The sequence below is a fragment of the Ranitomeya variabilis genome, chromosome 1 (genome assembly GCF_051348905.1).
Source record: "Ranitomeya variabilis isolate aRanVar5 chromosome 1, aRanVar5.hap1, whole genome shotgun sequence".
Lineage (NCBI taxonomy): Eukaryota > Metazoa > Chordata > Amphibia > Anura > Dendrobatidae > Ranitomeya > Ranitomeya variabilis.
In genome coordinates, this window is record NC_135232.1 from 907,096,568 (window position 1) to 907,121,802 (window position 25,235).

The 25,235-nt window shown below is 41.3% G+C and overlaps 1 protein-coding gene across 3 annotated transcripts in view; it reads left to right on the forward strand.

The window, feature by feature from the left end:
* The window catches only part of COL25A1 (collagen type XXV alpha 1 chain), a 643,948-nt gene extending 619,210 nt beyond the window's left edge, over positions 1–24,738 (forward strand). For all 3 annotated transcript variants that reach the window (XM_077278990.1, XM_077278988.1, XM_077278989.1), the window contains 3 exons: positions 4,430–4,507; positions 13,317–13,355; positions 23,450–24,738. In XM_077278990.1, coding sequence (XP_077135105.1) covers positions 4,430–4,507; positions 13,317–13,355; positions 23,450–23,452 — 120 coding nt within the window. In that variant the 3' untranslated portion in view covers positions 23,453–24,738. The remainder of the gene's footprint in view (positions 1–4,429; positions 4,508–13,316; positions 13,356–23,449) is intronic.
* Positions 24,739–25,235: the final 497 nt, after the last annotated feature.

Below are 25,235 nucleotides of genomic sequence, written 5' to 3' on the forward strand. Positions count from 1 at the left end.
TTCTGATGTTTCCCATGCACTAATTGACTTGCATGGCCGAGTGAGATCCAAATATCGGATCAAACTTGGGAATGCTTGATTCTTTTCTCGGAAAGTCTCTGTCACATAGAATAGCATTGGTTTCAGCTTGATCCAATGTTTTGTCGGATCGCACTCATACAGTAAATACACTTGTGTGCACCTAACCTAAAGGGAATCTGTCACCAAGTTTTTGCTATGTATACTGAGACCCTGATTCCAGCGATGTGTCGTTTGCTGGTCTGCATGTTGTCATTTTGCTACAATCTCTTGTCCAAGGTAGATAACCTGACGTTTTATTATGTTACTTGAACATATTGAAATAGGAGAAAATAATAATGTAATATGTTATCACAAGGCTCTTTTAATACCTGACCCAACATATTTTGGTATGTTTTGATCACCTATTGCAGAATGTCACATCATTGTAGTCAATAATTGACTTTATTACTCTGCTAAATGGTGAAATCAGAGCGATAAAATACAATATAAAAGGGTTGTTTCCATCTTTAGAGGTTATCCATCACCTGAAACTTAGGGGACAACTTTCTGATCAATGGAAGTCTGACCAATTCCCCCCATGAATGGGTTCTGCAGAGCGCTAGGTGACTGGAGCTGGGGCTGGGCATGCTCTCCAATGTTCCATTCATTGTATTAGGAACTGCTAGAAAAATCCAAGTGTCATACTCTGCTGTTGCAGTCCCATAGAGAATAAATGGAGTGGTGGTGCCCATGTCACACCGGCATTTCAGAGCCCTATTCAAGATTGGGGGTGGTCAAAATGACGAGACTCCCACTCACCTATCCAATGGTGAAGTGATAACTTCCAAAGATAAGAATAGCCCTGTAACATCGGATTAATCCCTGTGTTGTAGCCTTATATTTGGGTGACTCAACAGTTTGGTTTTTATATGGCTGTTACTATTATACTATTAATTAGCAGCTATTGCACTTGCATGCATTTTATATATCCTCTCTGTGGGCGCTTAGATTTACTCCAGGTCTTCTGGTTTCCTATCACACTCAAAAAATGCTTATATGTCAGGCTATTGCTGGCACACAGGAAAAGATAGGGTTGGGCTTAATTTTTATTATAGCTTAGTATATTCCTAACCACACTACAGACGTATTATAGTAAATTTTATGCTTTCTGGTAAATTATGTAATTGCTTTTGTTTTGCATTATTTTATCATAAACCATCTTCATGTATCACTGAGTGATAAAGAATGTTTTAATGTCTTGTGTTATGTTTCCTTTCCAGGGGTGCATTCCCTTCTCCTCCTTCACCCTACATGTACTTTCCTATAACTTTACTTGCTTACTTTTTCCCTTAAAGCTTTCCTTTCCCTAAACCTAACTGGTTTATTTGGTGGATAACCATGTCCTACCAGCCCTGGATTTAACAGTTCTTTTTACTCTGCACATTCTGTGCCTATACTATACAGTGGTCGCAGAATAATCCCCTTAGTCTTTCCTTGACTACTATCTGTTGTTCTACTAATTTTGTGGCTTCCTCCTCCCTTCCTTGGTAATAAATACCAATTTCTGCTTTTATCAGTTTTTACAGGCTATTGGTGGGTATGAAGGACATTTACGTGTATCATCATGGCATTACATAAAAATGTCTTTATTAGGACCAGGCCTAGAGACACTGACTAAGTCGAAATGATATAACATTTGAATCCGAATTGCTAATGTGTCTATACGAAATTGCACCTATCATGTCACACATAAACCTCACCATACACAGTAGATGACAGTTGACTGAATATTTGTTCGACCGATTGTTCATCAATCAGCCATCTTGGCTGTCTCTCCCATACATAGAAGTGCTTGTTCAGCTATTCACTCCTGTTTTCTCTATGAGAAAGCCATGCCTGACATGTCTCTCATCTTCATATGTCCGGTAGAGCACTATGATCAGCCATCTGAAATCAGTTTGCCAGACTGACATTACCCCCAGCAATAAATTGGCCAGGAGTCCCATACACTTTGAACTAATGTCAGCATACAGTCTACTTTGTATGGGAGCTTAAGCCTTTCATGTGGAAGTGGGAGGTTTATTGATAAAGATATGAAAATCACTTGGGAGGTCAAGCCAGAACTGACCTTTTAACATGTCATAATAAAGAGTTAAAGGTGTTTTCTCCATATAAGCGGTGTGCTGTTGAGGACAGCTCGTTATTAGCCAGAATACTCCAGCGGACTTGTACCATCAGTATTTTACATGGACAGATATTAATTGAAATGTGTGCTTTTTAACACTACATTTCTTAAGCTAAGAAAATGTAAAGTCAGAGAAGGCTTCAAGTAGGCAAAATTGAAAATTTGTGAGGGGTGTCTTCACATAAGAACCCTGGAATTCTCCCACAGTATATGCTGTTTTCAATAGCACATTGCTTAGATTGTTGCAGTGGAGATGACGTGACCTCAGCTTGAAAACAATGCCCATTTAACTTGAAAATTTGTAGGTGGTCCAAACAGACATGTTATTATTACATAATGGAAAGTTCCATTTTCCATTAATATGTGGATTTGGAACAATTCACAGATGGCCATAGAGAAAATGTGATTGGGCAGTGCTATTGGTAAACGTGTATGGTGCACCTGTTGAACCTAAAAATATAGAAAACAGGCCATATTGTAGGTCTCCCAATCTGGAATAAATAAAGTAATTTTCAAATTCAATGACAGCCTCTCTCATAATAATAATAATAATAATAATAATAATTTTAGTTGTACAGCGCCAACAAATTCTACAGGACTTTACAATTAAGCAGAGACATATATACAGACAATAAAGACATCACAAAGTAACACATAGTTCATCAGTTACAGGAAGAGTGAGTTTCCTGCTCACAAGCTTACAATCTATAAGGAAATAGGGGGGACACAATAGGTAGAACGTGCTTGTTATGTACTGAGCAGCCATCATTATAATAATTAAGGGTTTTCATATAAAGCTGCATGATCTGATCATCAGCCAGGATCTGTCTAAGTACAGTTGACAAGTGCTCTTTGGTGCATGAGGAAGTGGACACAGATGAATAAGGACGGGTTCACATTGCGTTAACAGCAGCCCGTTCAACGTATGCATTAATGGGCTGCTGTTACCGCAAGTGCCGATATGTCAGCGCGCTAGCGCAGATTGAGCTAGCAGATGCTCTATCTGCGCTAGCAGTGACAGACCCGGAAACGCTGCAGCCCCCTTCTCAGGGTCCGTCACTCAATGATGGCACATTGCTAGCGCACGCCCATTGTGGGCGTGCACTAGCGATGTGTCCGCCATAGGACTTAATGGCGGCGTTAACGGACTGCGTTACACCGCGTTATGCCGCGGTGTAACGTAGTCCGTCTAACGGACGCCAAAGACACAATGTGAACCCAGCCTTAGAGGGACCAGGTTTTGAGCAAAATTTACAAAGAGGGAACAGGGGGAGAGTTAGGTTAATGTACTGAGGTGCATGCAGAGGTTTCTGTAACACCACAACAATAGAAAAGTTCTGAAAGTTCTGAATAGACTTTCTGCTGCGCTACAAAGAAAATCAGCTGTGGAAATAAGTAAAATGTTATTTATTTCTGCCAATTTTGCATGACAAAGCAGAGGATTCTCCGTGGAACATTCCTTATTGAAAATCTTCTGATGCTCCAGATAATTTTAATTAAATTCTAGACAAACATTCCTGTACAGCATATGCCTACACATGTTATCTATATAAACATACCGTAATTATAATGAAGTCTCTTTTTTCAGTGCTCGCGCTAAAAAAAAAACAATTATAGACTGATTTCACATCAACAAACATAGCAAGCACAGCCTCATGGTAAATGTTCCTTCAGACCTCTCATCTGCTGACCCTTTTGATACATTTTTTTATAAACCATTGTATTCACAGGGGGAAAAGGGAAAGAAAGGCAAAAAAGGGCCTAAAGGGGAGAAAGGAGAACAGGGTGCCCCTGGATTAGATGCACCTTGCCCGTTGGTATGTCTCGGAAATCCAGTAATTCCAACCATGAAATCTAATATGTATTGGAAAGATCAAACATTCCGAAACCCACCAATGCAAAAATAAATTCTACATTCATTTTGTAAGATGCCTAAAAAATAGTTGGTAATCTCACAAATTCAAATATATTGTTTGCTTGGAATCTACTACAGTTCAACATCATGGAATGAGATTTGATCTGCTATACTTACTGACCATAATTACAATTGGATTGATTACTACAATTGGATGGTATGTGGTCATGGGTAAAATGTTAGCATTTGCATAGTGCTTGGCCTCTTGGTGGAAAATGAATATTTGCTCTTTCTCAGTGTTCTTTTCTTTTCCTTTTGGTTTTGAACAGGCTTTTCATTTTAAAGGTTTCTATTGATCAGTAACATTACAAGTTAATCTTTACAAACAGGGTTTCCGTGGAATAAAGGGGGAAAAAGGGGAACCAGGTCAGCCTGGCCTGGATGGGCTGGATGCCCCTTGCCAATTGGTACAGTATTTCTCTTTCCTTTCCTCCCCTGCATGTGAGTCCTCATCTTACTCACCAATGCAAAGACCACAATTGGAACATTTGCATTGAAACAAATCTGCATGATCTTGCATGGATCCAGTTATTCTATCATATCACTAAACAAATAGTGTTCGTTCACCTTTGGGGACAATTGTTTTTACTTAAAAGCATGTATTTTTGGCTACAATTCATTTTTGCTATTGGGTTTCATTTTACATTTTTCACCGTCTGCCTTCTCTAGCCTCTGTGTTGCACTGTTCATTAATGGTGACAGAATGAGTTAATCCAACAGTCAGCCCGCTATTACGAGCTGATAGGGAGTTTGTAACTCTTATCTCTCTTTTCTGAGCTGCTCTCATTAATTTATGACCGGAGACTGCATCAAAGTGAAACGTGCAGGGAAACAAAGAGCACGGAAAAGGAAAACGGTGCAACATTTTTAATGAAGCCCAATTGCAAAAATGACTTTTAGCCCAAAATATATGCATTTAAGTAAAACAAATTGTCCCCAAAATTGGACAACCCTTATACCACTGTTAACCCATGTAAATGCTCTCACTGTATGTCCTTCCACTGTATTTTTCCTCAGAATGTTCTACAAGTGATCAAACATTGGTGTGTCTATTTAGAAACATAACCCTGCAGCAAAATGTGGATAGCCGCTATAAAGAGCTTACCTCAGCGACTTATGACTGCCTACAGTTTAGACAGTCCTTTATCAGAAAACAAATAGGTCATTTATGTAGTGACGTAATAGCCTGCAGCCCAGTCCTTTCTCTACACACCCTTTATAATGGCTTAGATTCCCTGTGAAACTTACTTGACTTTCCCTGTAGTTTTCTTCTCAGCTTCCTCTCCTCCACTCAGCATGAATCTAAAATCCTGCCCATACTAAAATTATACTAGAATTCCCTTTCCTTGTACCAATATGGCAAATATGGTTATCAGTAGTGATGAGCGAGTGTACTCGTTATTTGAGTTTCCCCAAGCATGCTCTGGTGGTCTCCGAGTGTTTTAGCGTGCTCAGAGATTTAGTTTTTCTCACTGCAGCTGCATGATTTGCGACTGCTAGACAGCCTGAATATATGTGGGGGTTGCCTGTTAGGGAACCCCCACATGTAGTTAAGCTGTCTAGCAGCCGCAAGTCATGCAGCTGCATCGACAAAAACTGAATCTCCGAGCACGCCAAAATACTCAGAGCGCCCCAGCATGCTCGGGGAAACCCGAGTAACGAGTACACTCGCTCATCCCTAGTTATTAGAGTTACAAAAGAAGAAAAAATGGTCTGTTCATGAAACAGTTTTAGGATCTGTTCACGCTAATGTTAGGGTTCGTTTTGTAGAGTTTCCATTCCTTTTATATGTGAAGGGAAATATAGTTAATAAAATCTGATGGCTCTTTAAAAGGTCAATGGAATCTGTTAGAATCTAATATAATAGATCCATCATAACTTTCATGATTTTAATAATAACTAAGGCCATGATGCTAGTGTGAACAGAGCCCAGGAAAGTCAAAAGAGAGTTAAAACATGATCGAAAGACCAGTGTATTCTAATTTCTGGATGAATACAGACATCTTATGCAGTTGTGCTGGGGAAAAATGAAGCATGCATATTGCATAAAAAATCTGTTATTTTGTCTTTCTTATGTGTCTTTTAAGTCTGGAGATTGCAGATCTCATTTTATAAGTGTTACAATAATTATCTTAATTTGCAAAAAAAAATACAACATAAAAAACTGATGTAGAAAAACAATATAAGAAGAAAATAAGCTCCTGCCTTGCTTATTCTTGTAAGCTTTTTTAATAGTCTGCTCAGCCATTTTCAAGCTATCTCATGTTGTCCTCAAATGTGTTCAGTAATACAAATACTTTTAATTAATCTGCAATGAATTGATGCCAAATTCCTTAGTTTTATTAGCTATTAACTACATCCAAAGGTGCTAATCAGCCATACTTGCCATGAGTCTAAAAGCTATGGGAGTGTCCCCCAATGGCAAATGTTGAGGGAAGAAACTAGGAATGTTTTCTCATGGGAAATTAACTCCTGCCACAGAATTCTGCATTGTACTCTCCTCTCTGTCAACACTCCATGTTAGGAAGAGGGTGGGAGGAATATAAGATGGAAAACCACCCTGAATGAATTGAAGGGGCTTTGGCATGAAAGACATTCAGCACCTGATCAGGAACCACCAGTCTTCCTCACCATTTATTAGATAAAATTGAGGACAACTCAGCTCCATTCATTGTCTGTGAGATGGAGATAGCATGGAGATAGCTGAGCCTTGTACTCAGTTGTACCTACTATTCCCAATAACAATGAAGGAATTGCTCTATTCAATCCCAAATCAGTGGCTGATAAGTGTCTTTTGTGGGAAAACCCTTTAAACATCTCATTTCAGATGCGTATAATTTGCAGTTGTCTTCTAACATTGATTACCTGTGTTTGAAGATGGTTGAATAGACTGCTAAAAGACTGCATACAAGAGAAGAATTTGTAATGTTTTGTTTTCTATTGCCCTTCATTATGCATAGTAAGAAAATTAGAAATTATTGTCACCAACAAATCATGAAAATGTGGATCTTAGACATCATTGTTGTTTATGAGCTATGGTTTTTGATAGTCCGGTTCAGAGATTATATAAAAAAAACCTCATATTGCAAACTCCAGATGAAAATGACTGTCCATTTCTAGTTTCCAGTTCATGAAATCAGTCAGATTAATCTTTGAAGATGGGTTTGATTGGAATATTTGGTGTATGTTGCCTGAATAAGACCATGCAAATGATTTTATTTAGGGTTTGGCTCATCATAACAACTTCTCACCTTATATGAAAATGGGGGTTTGAATCATTTAGATTTTCACTAATCTTAAGAATTGTATCAGTGAAGTCTCCCAGTTTAATAAAGAGATGGTAGAGCAGAAAGACCACCCTTAAGTTTATCGTTTATAGGACTTATTGAGATAGTCTAGTACTGTACTTGACTATCTCTGAATACAGCATAAATAATTAATCCTATCCTTTGAATGATGATCAAATGTTATAATTAGCCAAACCCTTTAAAGGGAATCTGTCCGTAGGCTTAACCATCCTAGAACATGTATATGGGCATGTAGGTCATAGGAAGGTCAATAAAATGATACTTTGATATCTGCAATCCTATGTTTTATTCCAGAGATATCCACATTATTTTATTAGCGTATATACTTGAGTATAAGCTGACCCAAGTATAAGCCGAGGCACCTAATTTTGCCACGAAATACTGGGTAAGCTTATTGACTTGAGTATAAGCAGGGCATGCATTGTCCCCTCATCCCTGTCCTGGAATGCATGGCTCCCCCATCCCTGTGCTTGTATGCATGGCTCCCCCGTCCCTGTCATTGTATGCATGGCTCCCTGTCCTAGTATGCATGGCTCCCCAGTCGCTGTTCTGGTGTGTATGGCTCCTTATCCCCTATCCTTGTATGTATAGCTATTTATCCCCTATCGGTGTATGTATGATTCCTGTTAAAAAAAACAAAAAAAACCCCATCCTATTTACCTGCCTGTGCTCCCTCGGTGGCACTGCATCTCATTTATTCCGGCGCCAGCAGCTCTTCCGGCCGAGCGATCACGTGGCCTGCTCATGTTCAATAATGAATATGCACTCCACGCCTATGGGAGTGGAGAGACATACATATTCATTACCTTAATGAATAATTTTAATGAAAGGGGGTGTTACTAGTGTGAGACATATAAATCAGGAGAGCACACTGTTAGTCATTACATGCCTCCCAATGGTAATACCCCCTTTCAGTTGTAATAAGCTCTGGAGGCAGATTCTCATGCAGATCTGTGTCCGGCCCATAGATATTAATAGCTTATTTACATGTTAAGAAGAATGGGGATTTCTTTGGAATAATAGATATCAGGGTATCAAGTTATTCAGCTTCCTATGACCTACAAGCCCTTATAGAAGACATAGGAGGGTTGATCCTACTGACATATCCCCTTTAAATAATGTACAATAAAATTGGCGAAATATTCTATCACAAAGTTTTTCATCATCACAACAATGGGTGTAAAGGGTACTGTTACTATAAACTATTACTATTTTCACAAATGTATATTTCATACAAGATGGGAGCATGATAAGTAGGAACTGGTGTTCTAGTAGCTTTGACATAAATCAGCAGACCATAAGTGACAGTGTTACAAAATAAAATCAGATTCCAAGCAACAACATTTTGAAGTAATGGTAAAATTTAGAAGAGTTTTCCTTCATGGGTTTGTTTTCTAGTATTGGAAAGTCTTAGAGTATGTGCTCTAATAATCCTAATACAAATCTCCCATTTTTTACTAGTTTAGTCCCAGTTACCATCCAGAAATGAATTAAGATGAATTTATAAAAAAGATTGATTGTAGAAAAAGAAATCAAAGGAGAAGCTGTCATCTGATGACTCTGGTGAAATCACTATGGACATGTCAGCACCAGCCAAACTTGTCAGACATGGTCAAGTGTACGCAAAATATCATAGCCCTGCTATAGCATCAATATGTTTCAGAGGAATCTATTATTGATGACTAGCCAAAAATACTTATTAATGACTTATTGTTTAGCCAGATAATGACTAAGCAATGCAAATTTACAGGCTGTAACCCTGCATCATTGTAAATTTATGGCACGTGTTTAATGCACGTACACTCGAGCAGGTAACGATCTGATCCCGGCTGTCAAACACAACTGTGGACCATGAGAATGAGATAGAAGAACTTTATTACCACTTCTGTCTACTCTTTTGCTTGTTAAATGGCGCTTAGTGAGCACTATGCAGTGACGAGAAACATAGGCACTTCTCATGCTTCTGTAGGGCTTGGAGATCACATGATAGCTGGGTCTCTGTCCTGAATCCTAGCAGACCTAGATCTTCCAGTCATGCGTGGCACAGCAGAAGGCTGTTTATCCCTGTATCTGGGATTCCTACGGATGCCTCAGTTACAGTGAAAAAAAATAAACAATAAGAGAAAAAAATGTTCTTCATAGATATTTTATGATCTATTGAAGGCCAAATAATGTAAAAAAAATCTAAATATGTATAAAAAAAAGTCGCTACGTCAACAAATACTAAAAAAATATTTTTTTTACACAGAAAACATTTCATTTCATATATAATAAAAAACATATATTAGATATCCCCATGATCGCAATGACCTGGAGATTTAATACAACAGATTGTTTGGTGTAAAATGTGAACAGTAGAAAATATAAACCACTGAACCAATTGATTTATGGTATTTAAAATTGATTGATTTAAACAATTTAAACATTGATGCTGTCTATGGTCATTGATCAGCTATCGGGAGCATGGGAAAGGACAGATAAAACACAAACTTCCTTTCTGACTGTTATATATGGCCAACTGAAGGATGCTCAGTGGTAACTCATTCTGCAGCCAGTAAAATGTCATGCAGCACAGAGGCTATAGAAGGCAAACAGTGCAAAACGTTTAAAGAAGCCCAAATATAGTTTTTATCCCCAAATTCATGAAATTTAAGTTAAAAAAATGTTCTCATAGGTGGACAACCCCTTTAAGCTTAGTGTCGACTGGGAAAATTGATAGATTTCAACTTTTTATAATATAGATAGTGACATGGAAATCTGAAAGAGTTTAGAATAAAAATCTACCGTAATTTAAACAATAGGTCATCTTTAAAAGGGAACCTGACATGTCTAGAAATGCTATTTATGGTACCTGCAAATATAGGGGTAATATACAGGTAAATAGCATTTAAAGGGAAGCTGTCTCCAGGTTTTTCTCATATGAGATAAGACCAGTATCTGTAAGGCCATGTGCACACGTTCAGGATTTTTCGCATTTTTTTCTCGTTTTTTCGCTATAAAAACGTGATAAAAACGCGAAAAAAACGCTTACATATGCCTCCTATTATTTACAGGGTATTCCGCATTTTTTGTGCAAATGTTGCAATTTTTTCCGCGAAAAAATCGCATTGCGGAAAAAAAAGCAACATGTTCATTAGGGTATGTGCACACGTCCGGATTTCTTGCAGAAATTTCCTGAAGAAAACCGGACATTTTCTGCAAGAAATCCGAATTTTTTTTTTGCGTTTTTTTCCCGTTTTTTTCGCGTTTTTTTTAGCATTCTGCAAGCGTAATTAGCTTGGAGAATGCTAAAGTTTTCCAAGCGATCTGTAGCATCGCTTGGAAAACTGACTGACAGGTTGGTCACACTTGTCATACATACTGTTTGACAAGTGTGACCAACTTGTTACTATAGATGCAGCCTATGCAGCATCTATAGTAAAAGATAGAATGTTTAAAAATAATAAAAAAATAAAAAATGGTTATACTCACCCAGACGATCTCCTCAGCGGCGTCCGTTCCTATAGATGCCGGTGTGGTTCAGGACCTGTGATGACGTTGCGGCTTGTGATTGGTCGCGTGAGTCACATGAGCGGTCACGCGACCAATCACAAGACAGTGACGTCATCACAGGTCCTGAACCACACCATCTATACGAACCGAAGAGAGAGCATGCACCGGAGAGGCGGGAACACTTCGGGGTCCCTCAAAGGGTGAGCATAGGACTATTTTTTATTTTAATTCTTTTTTTTTGACCAATTATATGGTGCCCAGTCCGTGGAGGAGAGTCTCCTCTCCTCCACCCTGGGTACCAACCGCACATAATCTGCTTACTTCCCGCATGGTGTGCACAGCCCCGTGCGGGAAGTAAGCAGATCAATGCACTCCTAGGTGTGCAGAATCCCCGCAATTCCGCATTTTTAATGGACATGTTGCTTTTTTTTCCGCGATGCGATTTTTTTTCACGGAAAATGCGGAATACCCTGTAAATAATAGGAGGCATATGTAAGCGGTTTTTTCACGTTTTTATCACGTTTTTATAGCGAAAAAACGCGAAAAAAATGCGAAAAATCCTGAACGTGTGCACATGGCCTTAAAAATGCGGAATTGCGGGGATTCGGCACACCTAGGAGCCCATTGATCTGCTTACTTCCCGCACGGGGCTGTGCCCACCATGCGGGAAGTAAGCAGATTATGTGCGGTAGGTACCCAGGGTGGAGGAGAGGAGACTCTCCTCCACTGACTGGGCACCATATAATTGGTAAAAAAAAAAGAATTAAAATAAAAAATAGTCCTATACTCACCCTCTGATGCCCCCCGAAGTGTTCCCGCCTCTCCGGTGCATGCTTTCTCTTCCGTTTCTATAGATGTTGTGGTTCAGGACCTGTGATGATGTCGCTGTCTTGTGATTGGTCACGTGAACGCTCATGTGACTCATGCGACCAATCACAAGCCGCGACGTCATCGAAGGTCCTGAACCACACCGGCATCTATAGGAACGGACGCCGCTGAGGAGATTGGCTGTCTGCAGAGGGTGAGTATAATCATTTTTTTATTTTTTTTATTATTTTTAAACATTCTATCTTTTACTATTGATGCTGCATAGGCAGCATCTATAGTAAAAAGTTGGTCACACTTGTCAAACACTATGTTTGACAAGTGTGACCAACTTGTCAGTCAGTTTTCCAAGCGATGCTACAGATCGCTTGGAAAACTTTAGCATTCTGTAAGCTAATTACGCTTGCAAAATGCTAAAAAAACGCGAAAAAAACCGAAAAAAACACGCAAAAAAAAAATGCGGATTTCTTGCAGAAAATTTCCAGTTTTCTTCAGGAAATTTCTGCAAGAAATCCGGACGTGTGCACATACCCTAAGCCCTCATATTCAGCTTTCTATAATGCTGTATATATGCTCACAATCTGACCTGCAAGACAAGAAGACCTTTTATTATACTCACCTATGGGGCGGTCCAGTCCGATGGGTGACTTTGGTCTTGATCCAGCACCTCATCTCTTATTGTGATGATGTCCTCCTTCTCTGCTTCATGTGGATGACGTGTCCTACGTCATCCACACAGTACACACCGGCATCGTGCTCCTCCTGCGCAGGTGTATTTCTCTCTGCCCTGTCGAGGACAGAGTAAATTACTGCATGGCGCATGCATTGCCACTTTTTTGCCTTTTCCTGAGCATGCGCACTGGAGTACTGTGCTCGCAAGAAGAGAGGAGGCACTGAATCAAGACCAGCAACGCCCATCGGACTGGACCGCCCCATAGGTGAGTATAATAAAAGGTCTTCTTGTCTTGCAGGTCAGATTGGGGGCATATATACAGCATATTGGAATGCTGTATACGAGGGTTTACAGGCACTGGCCTTACCTCATATCGGAATTCCTGGTGACAGGTTCACTTTAAATCATATGTAGCTGGCTTACAGGAAGTGTGGCCACAGGGTGAAAATTAAGTTTTAATCACCCTATAATTGCTCTCTCTGAGTCACCGGATCGATGCAGTTGAGTGACTATGCTGTGAGCGTTGCTATAGTTACTCCCCAACTTTGATTGACATCTTGCTCTGCACAAATACGCTGCACACATATGGTTCAGAGAAGGCTGTCCCTTCACTGCCCCGGTAACTCAGAGAGAGCGGATACAGAAAGATTAAAACTTTATTTTCTCCCTTTAGCTGCACTCCTAGTAAGTCACAGGATTTAAGCGCTATTTACCTGCATATTACCCCAGTATCTGCAGATCTATAGCATTTCTAAACATGAGAGGTTCCCTGATATTTTCAAATGTGTTGGTTTCAAAATAATCAGTATGACTAAGTGATAATACATCTGAAAAGTTACAAACTCACCCATAAGTTGGCACTGATGTATGCAGCTTGTGTAACCTTGGCATCTTTTATATTCTTGTGTGATTGAACAGGGACCAGATGGACTTCCAATGCCCGGCTGCTGGCAGAAGGTGAGGACACTATAGGAGACGTGCACTACATCAGGACCTGCTCATTTTAGTGTTATTGATAACCATAACCAAATATGTTATTGATTGCATGATTTTGTTTATTGTATGCTGAGAATTTAATATTGGGGATAAGGGACTGAGCATTTTAGGTTAGGGTTAGTAGGAGACTTGTGCTGTTCCTACATGTGTGTAAAGTTACAATATAGATGTTACACCATGGCAAGTGGCAATGATGCCTAATCCAAGTTTCATAAAATTTAAGTAAAATAAGAAATTGTATGGACCTGTCTAGTGAATATCTCATTTCTCAAGAAGTCACATCATACAGTTTAATTGGAGCCTATCACCTCCAAAAACGGCATTTACCTGCAGACATAGGGATAATCTGCTGGTAAATAGCTTTTAAATCATGTCTGGCTGGTTTACTGGAAGAACAAGAAAATGACGTTATGTTCTCCCTGCAGCTGCTCACTTCCAGTCATCAGGGCGGTACTCGGGGCTTTTACATTCACCGTTCTATGTATATAAAGTGGGCTCTCCGTAATCACTTTTCTGGATGTGAATGTACAGAGCAGGATGTCAGTGGGGGTGCAGGGGCAGTGATAACAGCACGCTCATTGTATAGAAAGTGGTGATTATCAGCTCCCTGCAGCGCCCTGATGACTGGAGCCAGCGGCTGCAGGGAGAATATAAGTAAACCAGCCAGGCTTGATTTCAACACAAGTTATCTGCAGATTTCCACAATATCTACAGGTGAATACTCTCATGGGAGGTAGCTGATTCCTTTTAAGAAATGCCACAATATCCCAGACATGCGGCACCACAAGTCTCCACTACCGCTAGCTGATGCCATCACAAATGTAAAAAATTCACAAAAGGTTTTAGAAACCTGTTTTTTTAAGGCATGGTATTGTTGTGTATATCAGGAGAACAGTGTTTCTTCATTTTCTCAAGTCTCAGTGTCACCACAGTATATGCAGTTTTGCTGAGAATTATGGTGTTAATGCAGAAAACAAATGATAAAGCTGTCACTGAAGTTTAATATAACTAATAAGGTATATACAGAAGAGCATAGTCTAAATTACTTACATAGAAAACTCCAATAGCAATAACATAATTCCTAAATGAACTAGCTAGGCCATTTTAAAGAGAAAAATCTAGAAATAGACGTAGCTATAGACATTAGTATGATAGTTCTAGCTGCAGAAAACAAGTTGTTTCATAATTAGAGAGTGCCCCTACCGTAAGGATACAGAATGGAGAGCTACTTGGTAAAAGCAGCTCCCATTCTGGAGGACCTGAATCGACCACGCAAAACTAACTGTTTGCCAGAGATTCAATGAAATGGACCCATAATGATCAGCTCATTAAACCAACAACTTATTTCTAAACGGAGTTTCTCTGTTAGTTTGAAGGGGTTGTCCAGTCTGTTTCTAAAAGTCTATAGTCAATTTATGTGACTGCAAACTTCTAAATCTTAACAACATGTGCTCTGCATGCTGTCAGGATTCTCTGGTATCGATGGCGAGTGCAGGTGGTGATGTAATGGCAAGTATGCGATTTGTGTACTTCCCGCCACATTCCGACTAGACGTGTGCAGCCTCACTCAATTCACATATGGCAACTTCAGACTTTAAGCAAAAGACTGGACCACTTTCACTTGGAATTTAGAATGAGAGTGATTATCATTTATGTACATCACTGCAGAATATGTTGGCACTATATCAATTATTAAATATAGCAGACCTGGGCACAATGCGGCACATGGACCACATGCGGCCCTTTGAGTGTTCCGGTGCGGCCTGCAGACCAAGACAGCCGTAAGGCTGGATTTAGTTGTGCCCCGCACTAAGCGGCCGCCCTCTGCCCAGTGTCTCACTTTCACCGGTATATTAATTCTTTTGAGCCACTGTGTCTGAGAACACAGCCGGCGCTGCGACGTCATTACATCACGTGAGCTGTGACTCAATACACAGCACAGACCAGAGCAGTGAGGAAATGAGGTGAGGAGAGCAGCTGTTTTGTATGTTCTAATTCACAGGACGTGGGAAATTGTAGGGACATCATGCTGCGCCCTAAGGGACATGTGTGAGGACATCATGCGGTGCCCTAAGGGGCATGTGTGAGGACATCATGCGGTGCCCTAAGGCATGTGTGGGGACAACATGCGGTGCCCTAAGGGGCATGTGTGAGGACATCATGCGGTGCCCTAAGGCATGTGTGGGGACATCATGCGGTGCCCTAAGGGGCATGTGTGAGGACATCATGTGATGCCCTAAGGCATGGGTGGGGACATCATTCCGCATGGGGAGCTGGGTGGGGATATTACACTATGTAAGGAGGCTGTGAGGACATCATCATTCGTGGAGGGAGGGCAGCTCTGTGGTGACATACTGTGTAAAGGATATTGTAGCGCTCCCACTGCCACAGGGCCGAGGGGTACCCGGTACCGGGCCTCTGAGTCTCTGTTCTGGGGTTGTCACGGTGGCTAGACCCGGTCCGTGACCCTGCTGAGGGGCGTACAATAAAGGTGGAGGTATGGGATGATGTTATGGTGCGGTGAAGTGCCGGTCGCAGTAAATAACGAGGACACCAGGTTGCAGTCTCTATACATCTTTACTGAAGGCTTCAGAATCCTCAATCCGGAATACGGTTAACCGGGCCGCGCAAGCCTGGCCGGTCCGATGGCACATCCAGGGCTCCCTTTGCAGGTGGAAATCTGTGCCTACCTTCTAGCGCTTGTGTGTTGTGGTCCTCCCCTGCTGTGCTTACGGGATAGTCCCCACAACTGTTGTGTCTGTTTCTCGTGTTCCCTCACAACTCGATTCTCATGTTCTTCCACGTCCCCCAGGTGTTAAGGTTAGGACGCACCCGTATGACGGGGAGGCTTGGAGCTCTTCCGGGACTCTATCGTCGCCCCACTCCTGTTGTTACCCCCCTGTGTCTTCCTAGGTCAATTGGGTGAGACAGCCCGCCTCTAACTGACTGTCCTGCCGTAGGTTTGAAGTATTGCTTGGAGCCTAGTACTTCCTCGGCGTTCCGGCCACCGGTTATGCGCCTCATTAGGATGTTGCCTCGTCTTACAGCACGACCCCTACTGGTATTCTCCTAGTTGCGTTGATCTCGTTTCTCACTCAGCACAATAAACCTCGCTTCTTGTCCTTTCTTGGAGTACCGCCGCTATATCGTGCAGGCGCGGTCCCGTAACATTCTCTCTGGTTGCTAGGCCTCTGTCAGGATCCCACCCCTGACAGGGACCCCTCCGAATCTTCCCCTACAACACCCTCTGCCACAAGGTGTTGCCTGGTTCCAACCCAGTCAGCTTTCTGTTCTGACTTCCTATCTAACCCCCAGTTTTACCAGACTGTGAGGAGTGGCCTAATACATAGTACCCTTAGCTCCCCCTGGAGGCCAGACTGTGAAATGTATTGGTGTCTGTGATACCTGGTCAGATGAACTCCTTCAGTGCCATCAGACGTACCATAGCCCCCCTTAGTGGCGGAGCAACAGTACTGCAACGACCAGGACTCTGGGGCGCTGCAATATCATACTGTGTTAGGATATCCAGTGTGTGGGACTCTATGGGGACATCATACTGTATAGGAACATCCAGTGTGAGGGCTTTGTGGGGACATCATATTGTGTAGGAGACTTTGTGCGTGCATCATACTGTATCAGGGGCTGTGTGAGAACCTTATACTTTGTGAGGAGGTTTGTGGGGACATACTGTGAGATTGGCTTTTTGGGACATCATACTATGTGGGGAGCTGTGTGGGGACTTAAACCCTTTCTGCCAGCTGACGGCATAGTACGTCAGCTGGCAGATCCCCTGCTTTGAGGTGGGCTCTGGCAGGGAGCCCATCTCAAAGCCGCGACATGTCAGCTGTTTTGTACAGCTGACGTGCGCGCAATGAGCGCGAGCGGAATCGCGATCCGCCCGCGCCCATTAACTAATTAAATGGCAGCGGCATTTAACCAGCGCTCCCGGCCGCGCGGCCGGAATTGCTCGCACCGCTGACCCCCATCACATGATCGGGGGTCAGCGGTGCATTGCCATAACAACCAGAGGTCTCCTTGAGACCTCTAAGGTTGTTGATGGCCGATTGCTTTGAGCGCCACTCTGTGGTCGGTGTTCAAAGTACACTTGCATTTCTGCTACATAGAGGTGATCTGTACTTCACCTCTATGTAGCAGAGCCAATTGAGTTGTGCATGCTTCTAGCCTCCTATAGAGGCTATTGAAGCATGCCAAAATGTAAAAAAAAACGTGTTTAAAAATATAAAAAAAGTAAAAAATATATAAAAGTTCAAATCACCCCCCCTTTCGCACAATCAAAATAAAATAATTGAAAAAAAATCAAACATACACATATTTGGTATTGCCGCGTTCAGAATCGCCCGATCTATCAATAAAAACAAAGGATTAACCTGACCGCTAAATGGCGTAGCGAGAAAAAAAATCAAAATGCCAAAATTACTTTTTTTTGGTCACCGCGACATTGCATTAAAATGCAATAACGGGCGATCAAAAGAACGTATCTGCACCAGCATGGTATCATTAAAAACGCCAGCTTGGCACGCAAAAAATAAGCCCTCACCCGACCCCAGATCACGAAAATTTGAGACGCTACGGGTATCGGAAAATCACGCATTTTTTTTTTAGCAAACTTTGGAATATTTTTTCACCACTTAGATAAAAAATAACCTAGACATGTTATGTGTCTATGAACTCATAATGACCTGGAGAATCATAATGGCAGGTTAGTTTTAGCTTTTGGTGAACCTATCAAAAAAGTCAAACAAAAAACAAGTGTGAGATTGCACTTTTTTTGCAATTTCATCACACTTGGAATTTTTTTCCTGCTTTCTGTTACACGGTATGGTAAAACCAATGGTATCGTTCAAAAGTACATCTCGTCCCGCAAAAAATAAGCCCTCACATGTCCATATTGATGGAAAAATAAAAAAGTTATGGCTCCGGGAAGGAGGGGAGCAAAAAACGACAACGCAAAAAAGCAAAAAGCTTCGGGGGTGAAGGGGTTAATACTGTGCAAACAGGCTGTGTGAGAATATCATTCTGCATGAGAGCTGTGTAGGGATATACAGTAGCTTGCGAAAGTATTTACCCCCCTGTCTTTTTATCTATTTTCCTACATTACAACCTGTTTAAATATTTTTTTAACCCGATTTGTGTGTGAAATATTAGCACTAAAAAGTCGAAGTATGAAAAATATAGACATAAATTAAATTTCCTTCATAATTGCCTTCATAAGTCACATGCTTGGTGAAAGGAAGTCCAACTGTGTGCAATCTAAGTGTCATGTGATCTCTCAGTATATACACATCTTTCCTGGATTGCCACAACACCATTTAGCAAGAGGCACCACTAACCAAACAACACCATGAGATCTCCAAACAAGTCAGGGACAAACTTGTTGAGAAGTACAAGACAGGGTTGTATTATTAAAAAAGTAACCCAATCTCTGATGATTCCCCGGAGCACCATCATATCCATTATCATTAAATGGAAAGAACATGGAACCACAACAAACCTGCCAAGGTAGGGACAGCCACCAAAACTCTCAGCCCATGCAAGGGGTGCATTAGTCAGAGAGGCAGCACAGAAACCAAAGGTAACCTTGAAGGAGCTGCAGAGTTCTCAAGAAGAGACTGGAGTAGCTGTCCATACGACTACAATAAGCCGTACACTCCATAGAGGTGGCCTTTATGGAAGAGTGGGCAGAAAAAACCTTTACTTACACACAAAAATTGTAAGGCTTGTTTTGAGTTTGCCAAAAGTCATGTGGAAGTCTTCCCAAATGTATGGAGGAAGGTGCTGTGGTCAAATGAGACCAAAATTGAACTTTTTGGCCACCAAGGTAAATGCTATGTCTGGTGCCAAATCATCATAGCTTATCACCCCAAGAACACCATCGCCACAGTGAAAATTGATGGTGATAGCATCATGTTGTGGGGATGTTTTTCAGCAGGATTTGAGGGGAAGATTGTTGGTGCAAAATGATAGGGATATTCTTGAGCAAAACCTGTTTCAGTCAGTGATTTGAGACAGGGACAGAGGTTCACCTTCCAACAAGGCACTGACCCAAAGCACACGGCTAAAGCAACACTAGGGGAAATATGTAAATCTTTGGAGCGGCCTAGTGAAAACCCAGACTGTAATCCAATTGAGAATCTGTGGTCTGAATTGAAGATTGCTGTTCACCAGAGGGAGCCATCAAACTTGAAGGAGCTGAAGCACTCAAGGAATGCGCAAAAATCCAAGTGGCAAGATGTGGATAGCCCATGGAGACTTACCCAAAGTGACTTATACCTGTAATTGCTGCAAAAGGAAGCTCTACAAAGTACTTACTTTAGGGGGTTGAATAGTTATGCACACTGACATTTTCAGAAATGTCCTGTTTGTTGTTTGCTTCACAATAAAAAGAAAGCCAAATGTTCACAGCTGTAGACATGTTCTTTACATGAACTGATGCAAAACCTAAAAGAACCCTGGTTCAAGAATTCCTGGTTGTGAGGAAGCAAAACAACAAAGGGGGTGACTACTTTTGCAACTCACTGTAAAGGTACCGTCACACTAAGCGACGCTGCAGCGATAGCGACAGCAATGCCGATCGCTGCAGCGTCGCTGTGTGGTCGCTGGAGAGCTGTCACACAGACCGCTCTCCAGCGACCAGCGATGCCGAGGTCCCCGGGTAACCAGGGTAAACATCGGGTTGCTAAGCGCAGGGCCGCGCTTAGTAACCCGATGTTTACCCTGGTTACCAGCGTAAAAGTTAAAAAAACAAACAGTACATGCTCACCTGCGCGTCCCCCAGCCTCTGCATCCTGACGCTGACTGAGCTCCGGCCCTAACAGCACAGCGGTGACGTCACCGCTGTTGCTTTCACTTTCAGTTTAGGGCCGGCGCTTTAGTGTCAGGAAGCAGAGGCTGGGGGACGCGCAGGTGAGTATGTACTGTTTGTTTTTTTAACTTTTACGCTGGTAACCAGGGTAAACATCGGGTTACTAAGCGCGGCCCTGCGCTTAGTAACCCGATGTTTACCCTGGTTACCAGTGTAAAATATCGCTGGTATCGTCGCTTTTGCTGTCAAACACGGCGATACACGGCGACCTAGCGACCAAATAATGTGCAGACCTTCTAGCAGCGACCAGCAATTTCACAGCGGGATCCAGATCGCTGCTGCGTGTCAAATACAGCGATATCGCCATCCAGGTCGCTGCAACGTCACGGATTGCTGGCGATATCGCCTAGTGTGACGGTACCTTAATACTATGTTAAGGGGGCTGTGTGGGGACAGCATACTGTGTAGGTGCCTTTGTGAGGATATACTGTGAAGGGGGTTGTGTGGGAATAGACTGCGTGGGGGCTATGTGGAGACATCATACTGTGTAGGGGGCTTTGTGTGAACATGCTGACATGCTGTGTGGCTATATATTGCATGAAGGGCTCACTGGGGACATCATACTGTGTAGGGTTTTCTGTGGGGACATCATACTGTGTAGGGTTCTCTGTGGGGACATCATACTGTGTAGGGTTCTCTGTGGGGACATCATACTGTGTAGGGGGCTTTGTGTGAACATGCTGTGTGGCTATATATTGCATGAAGGGCTCTCTGGGGACATTATACTGTGTAGGGTTCTCTTTGGGGACATCATACTGTGTAGGGGGATTTGTGTGAACATGCTGTGTGGCTATGTATTGCATGAAGGGCTCTCTGGGGACATCATACTGTGTAGGGTTTCACTGTGGGGACATCATACTGTGTAGGGTTCTCTGTGGGGACATCATACTGTGTAGGGTTCTCTGTGGGGACATCATACTGTGTAGGGGGCTTTGTGTGAACATGCTGTGTGGCTATATATTGCATGAAGGGCTCACTGGGGACATAATACTGTGTAGGGTTCTCTGGGGACATCATACTGTGTAGGGTTCTCTGTGGGGACATCATACTGTGTAGGGTTCTCTGTGGGGACATCATACTGTGTAGGGGGCTTTGTGTGAACATGCTGTGTGGCTATATATTGCATGAAGGGCTCACTGGGGACATAATACTGTGTAGGGTTCTCTGTGGGGACATCATACTGTGTAGGGTTCTCTGTGGGGACATCATACTGTGTAGGGTTCTCTCTGGGGACATCATACTGTGTAGGGTTCTCTGTGGGGACATCATACTGTGTAGGGGAGCTTTGTGAGGACATACTGTCTAGGGGGCTGTGTGCGGATGTCCTGTGTGTGGTCTCTGAGGATACATCACACTGTGTAGAAATATATTGTTTGAGGGGCTGTGTAGGGACATCATACTATGTGATGAGCTGTGTGGAGGTACCATATTGTGTTGTGAGCTGTTGATTAAGGTACAAAGGTTGAATAACGGGAGCAGAATAATTTGCTGCTTTATATAAACTTTATTTAAAGCAGTACATTGTATTTTTGTATTAGCTGCTACAGGCAAGAACACTTTACATGTATTAACAGTAGTGGCGGGTCACCCCTGAAATACAGTAAATAAATAGTAAGTGTAACAAGGACCCTAAAACATATATCAAAAGAAGATTAGTCCAAATATATTACCTTTTTTCTTTGATAAATATGGAAATAAACAGCAATTAATGATATGTTATGCAAATATGTGGAGATCTCTCTTTATTGTTCAGCATTTAATAATATGCAAGCATATCAGAATCCATTTCCTTCCAGATGAAATTTGACAGTTATCACCCCACGTCCTCTCATTAATATGCACATTAGATGTGGATTCACACAAGACTGATTTGTTGCTATGTTGGTGACTGTCCTACTCATCACAATGGAACTTGCAGGAATCCATGTGCGTGCTGCAGAAACATTCTCCATCAAATGAATGGAACTGGTTTTCAGTTACATGACTGATTGCAATAAAATGTGCAGCATTAATATACCCTCTTAAAGAAGACCTGTCATCAAGTTAGAAGTTGCCAGGTCTTGTTTTATTTTTGTTGCTCTCCTGAGTATACTGTTTTTTTATTTTTTAAAAAAAGTCTTCCATGATGATGGAGATATATTGTCTTTTTTTATTTAGTGGCCCAGTATACTAATTTTTATATTCATTACATAGAGGGTATTACTACCGGGGTAATTATGAAGGTTAGCCTAAAGACAAGACCCAATAGACTCCTGGGAGCACCGCCCCCATGTAAACATCATAAAAATGAACACTAACTAAAACTGTCCATATGTCAGTAGTGCAGATTTTAATAAAAGTAGTTGTGAAAAACTCAGTGGAGCAGCAGGAATAAAATAAACACAATATCTGGTCACTTTTGACCTAGTGATAGGTCATCTTTAAGTACTTTAGATTTTGACATTCAAGTGAAAACTATGTCTGCATCCGTTGCCCCACACCCCCTTGTACATGCATGCTTTCCATGTATAAGGAGAGATAAGTAAACTGCTGCAAAGTGACTGCCTATCTTTCTGGAATCAAAACCTGGGGAGAGTTGAAAGGTCCCTAAATTAAAGGGGGCTGTTCCTGTGAAATGCAGGCTTTCCCAAATGGTCATCATCTGGGAGAAACATAGGCTGGCCAGGAAACTCAATTTTATTTTTCTTGCTTGTATAGTGCCAGTATATTCTGTATTTTGAATACCAACAAACCCATGCAAAGGACATACAAACTGTGCACAGATCTTTTCCTTGGTTAGATTTGAACCCAGGACTTCAGTTCCGTAAAGCAACAGTTCTAACCACTGAGCCACTGTGCCGTCCCTATCCTGTTGTATTCTTATTTCTCCCCATGGCAGTAAACCAAAACTTTGTTGCCAAACGAGAGAAAATAATGGAAGTATGCTATAGAATATATATTATATACCATTACATTTCAATATCTGCACAGTTATTACATTGGAGTCACTTATGGTTGTCCTGCCTTAGGCCACAAGTCTGCAGTCCCGCTATGTGCGCATTGCCATGTAGAGTGACTGCAGACTAGTAGACTAAGGCCGGACGACCCCATTAAGTGCATAACAGACAGCTCCAGTGTTTAATTGTAATGGCATGGCACATCTACTAACAGCCATTTTTATTTCTCTTTGCAGTGACAAATCTAACCATGCAAGCATGAAGTTGTATATAATCAAACTTTGTATTTATAGAGAAAAACAAGATGATTTCATATGTTTACATACACCTTCTTCTACTTGTCATAAGTCCATCTTTTACCCACTTGCACAAGCTATTTGGCAGTAGTCATCACAGCTGTTGAAATCTCCAGGACGGAAGAGATACCTGTTCTTATTGCTTTACTTAATCAACATAAGTCCATAGTACTTATCTGGGACCAGTTCACCGGATGCACAATGTCCATTACATTTCTCTACCCATGCCAAATAGCACCAATGACTTGTGTCATTTCAAATATTTGTACAGACTAATGGCTTGCATGAATCATGTCTAAGAGTTTGCGGTGTGGTTGAACCTCACATGCTAGATGATTGCTCGTTATGGCTATTTAACTAGAACTTTCTGACTTTCATCCATTCCAAGGGAGTGACGCCATGGCTTGTAGTACGGAAGAGATAAGGCTGATATAACAGTAACTTTGCGCAAATTTGGAGAACCATCGGTAGATGTTTAATCTCCTACTTGGCAAGTCATTCTTCTACTGAGGCATAAAGGTCCTGATTGTCTTCAGCATCTTTTCATTCCATTCTACCCAAAGCCCCCCAGGAAGTAGAAGTTGGGCATATGATGGCTACTGAATATGTCCCTGAGATCCAACAAAGTTTGGAGTTGAGTCGTGTAAAAGGCTTAGGCCTGTGGGAATGAAGAAGCTCCGTGAAGGAAACATCTTGTACTCACACAAAACACTCCTTCACCATGGGGTTTCTAGGAAGCTAAGCAGTTGCGGAAATCCTACATACATAATTGTATAACGAGAGTTTGATATCCATGTTTAAAATGTATGAGCCTATATGACAGGATCAGATTCTATATTGTGTTCATGTTTTTTTTGTTATTAGAATGTTTTTATTACATTCGAGAAATGCGCTACATAACTTTATTACACAGTGTTAGGATTGCCAAATGGTCTCGTTATGTGCCACTGCCTAACATGCTGATAATCTGTAGACATGCCTTATTTTTGCTATTGTTGTACTATTGCTCTGGAAGGCTCGCCAACAGCTTCAATATTTCGGAAGCGCTTAGATGTTGTGCATAGAGCAGTTACGCCATTATTGTGTGACTTCAGTTTATCTGCATATTCCAAAAATAGGAAGTGATTAAGAGTATAGGTGCTTATACAATTATAGATGTAATTTATTATTCATCTCTGTCTAACTACTTGTTACAGAAAAAAATGTTTATTTTTTGTTTTATTCTACTTAAAAAAAAAGAAAAAAAAATACAAAAAAAAACATTGTGTTCACTTGAAGGCAAAAACTTAATTTGTGGTTCTGGAATTAAGCATTTTCCATGTAAACATATAAGTGTTAAAGTCTGATTTTATTTTATTGGGAGCTACTATTCTGATGTTGATATTAAAGCACAAAGTTACATATGATCTTTAGATGATGACAAAAAGTCTCTGTATGGCCCAGGAGAAGTGATTGGTTTATATGTAGTGGCATTAAAAAAATCTGTTAATTTTTGTAGTACTTTCACGTCCAATGTCTTTGAGACAAATGGAAGTGTAGTCTCTGCTGCTATAACTCAGTTCTGTGTTCAAGGAATATTTCCTATCTCCAAGTCAAGGTTTTTCCTTCCGTGTGGCAACTTTGAAGCCATTGATTTTGATTCTTCATATGAAGAAAATATATTCATCTTATCCTTAACTTTCAGCAGTTTTTATAAATTTTTACATTTGTTTGAAAAGTTTTTTCA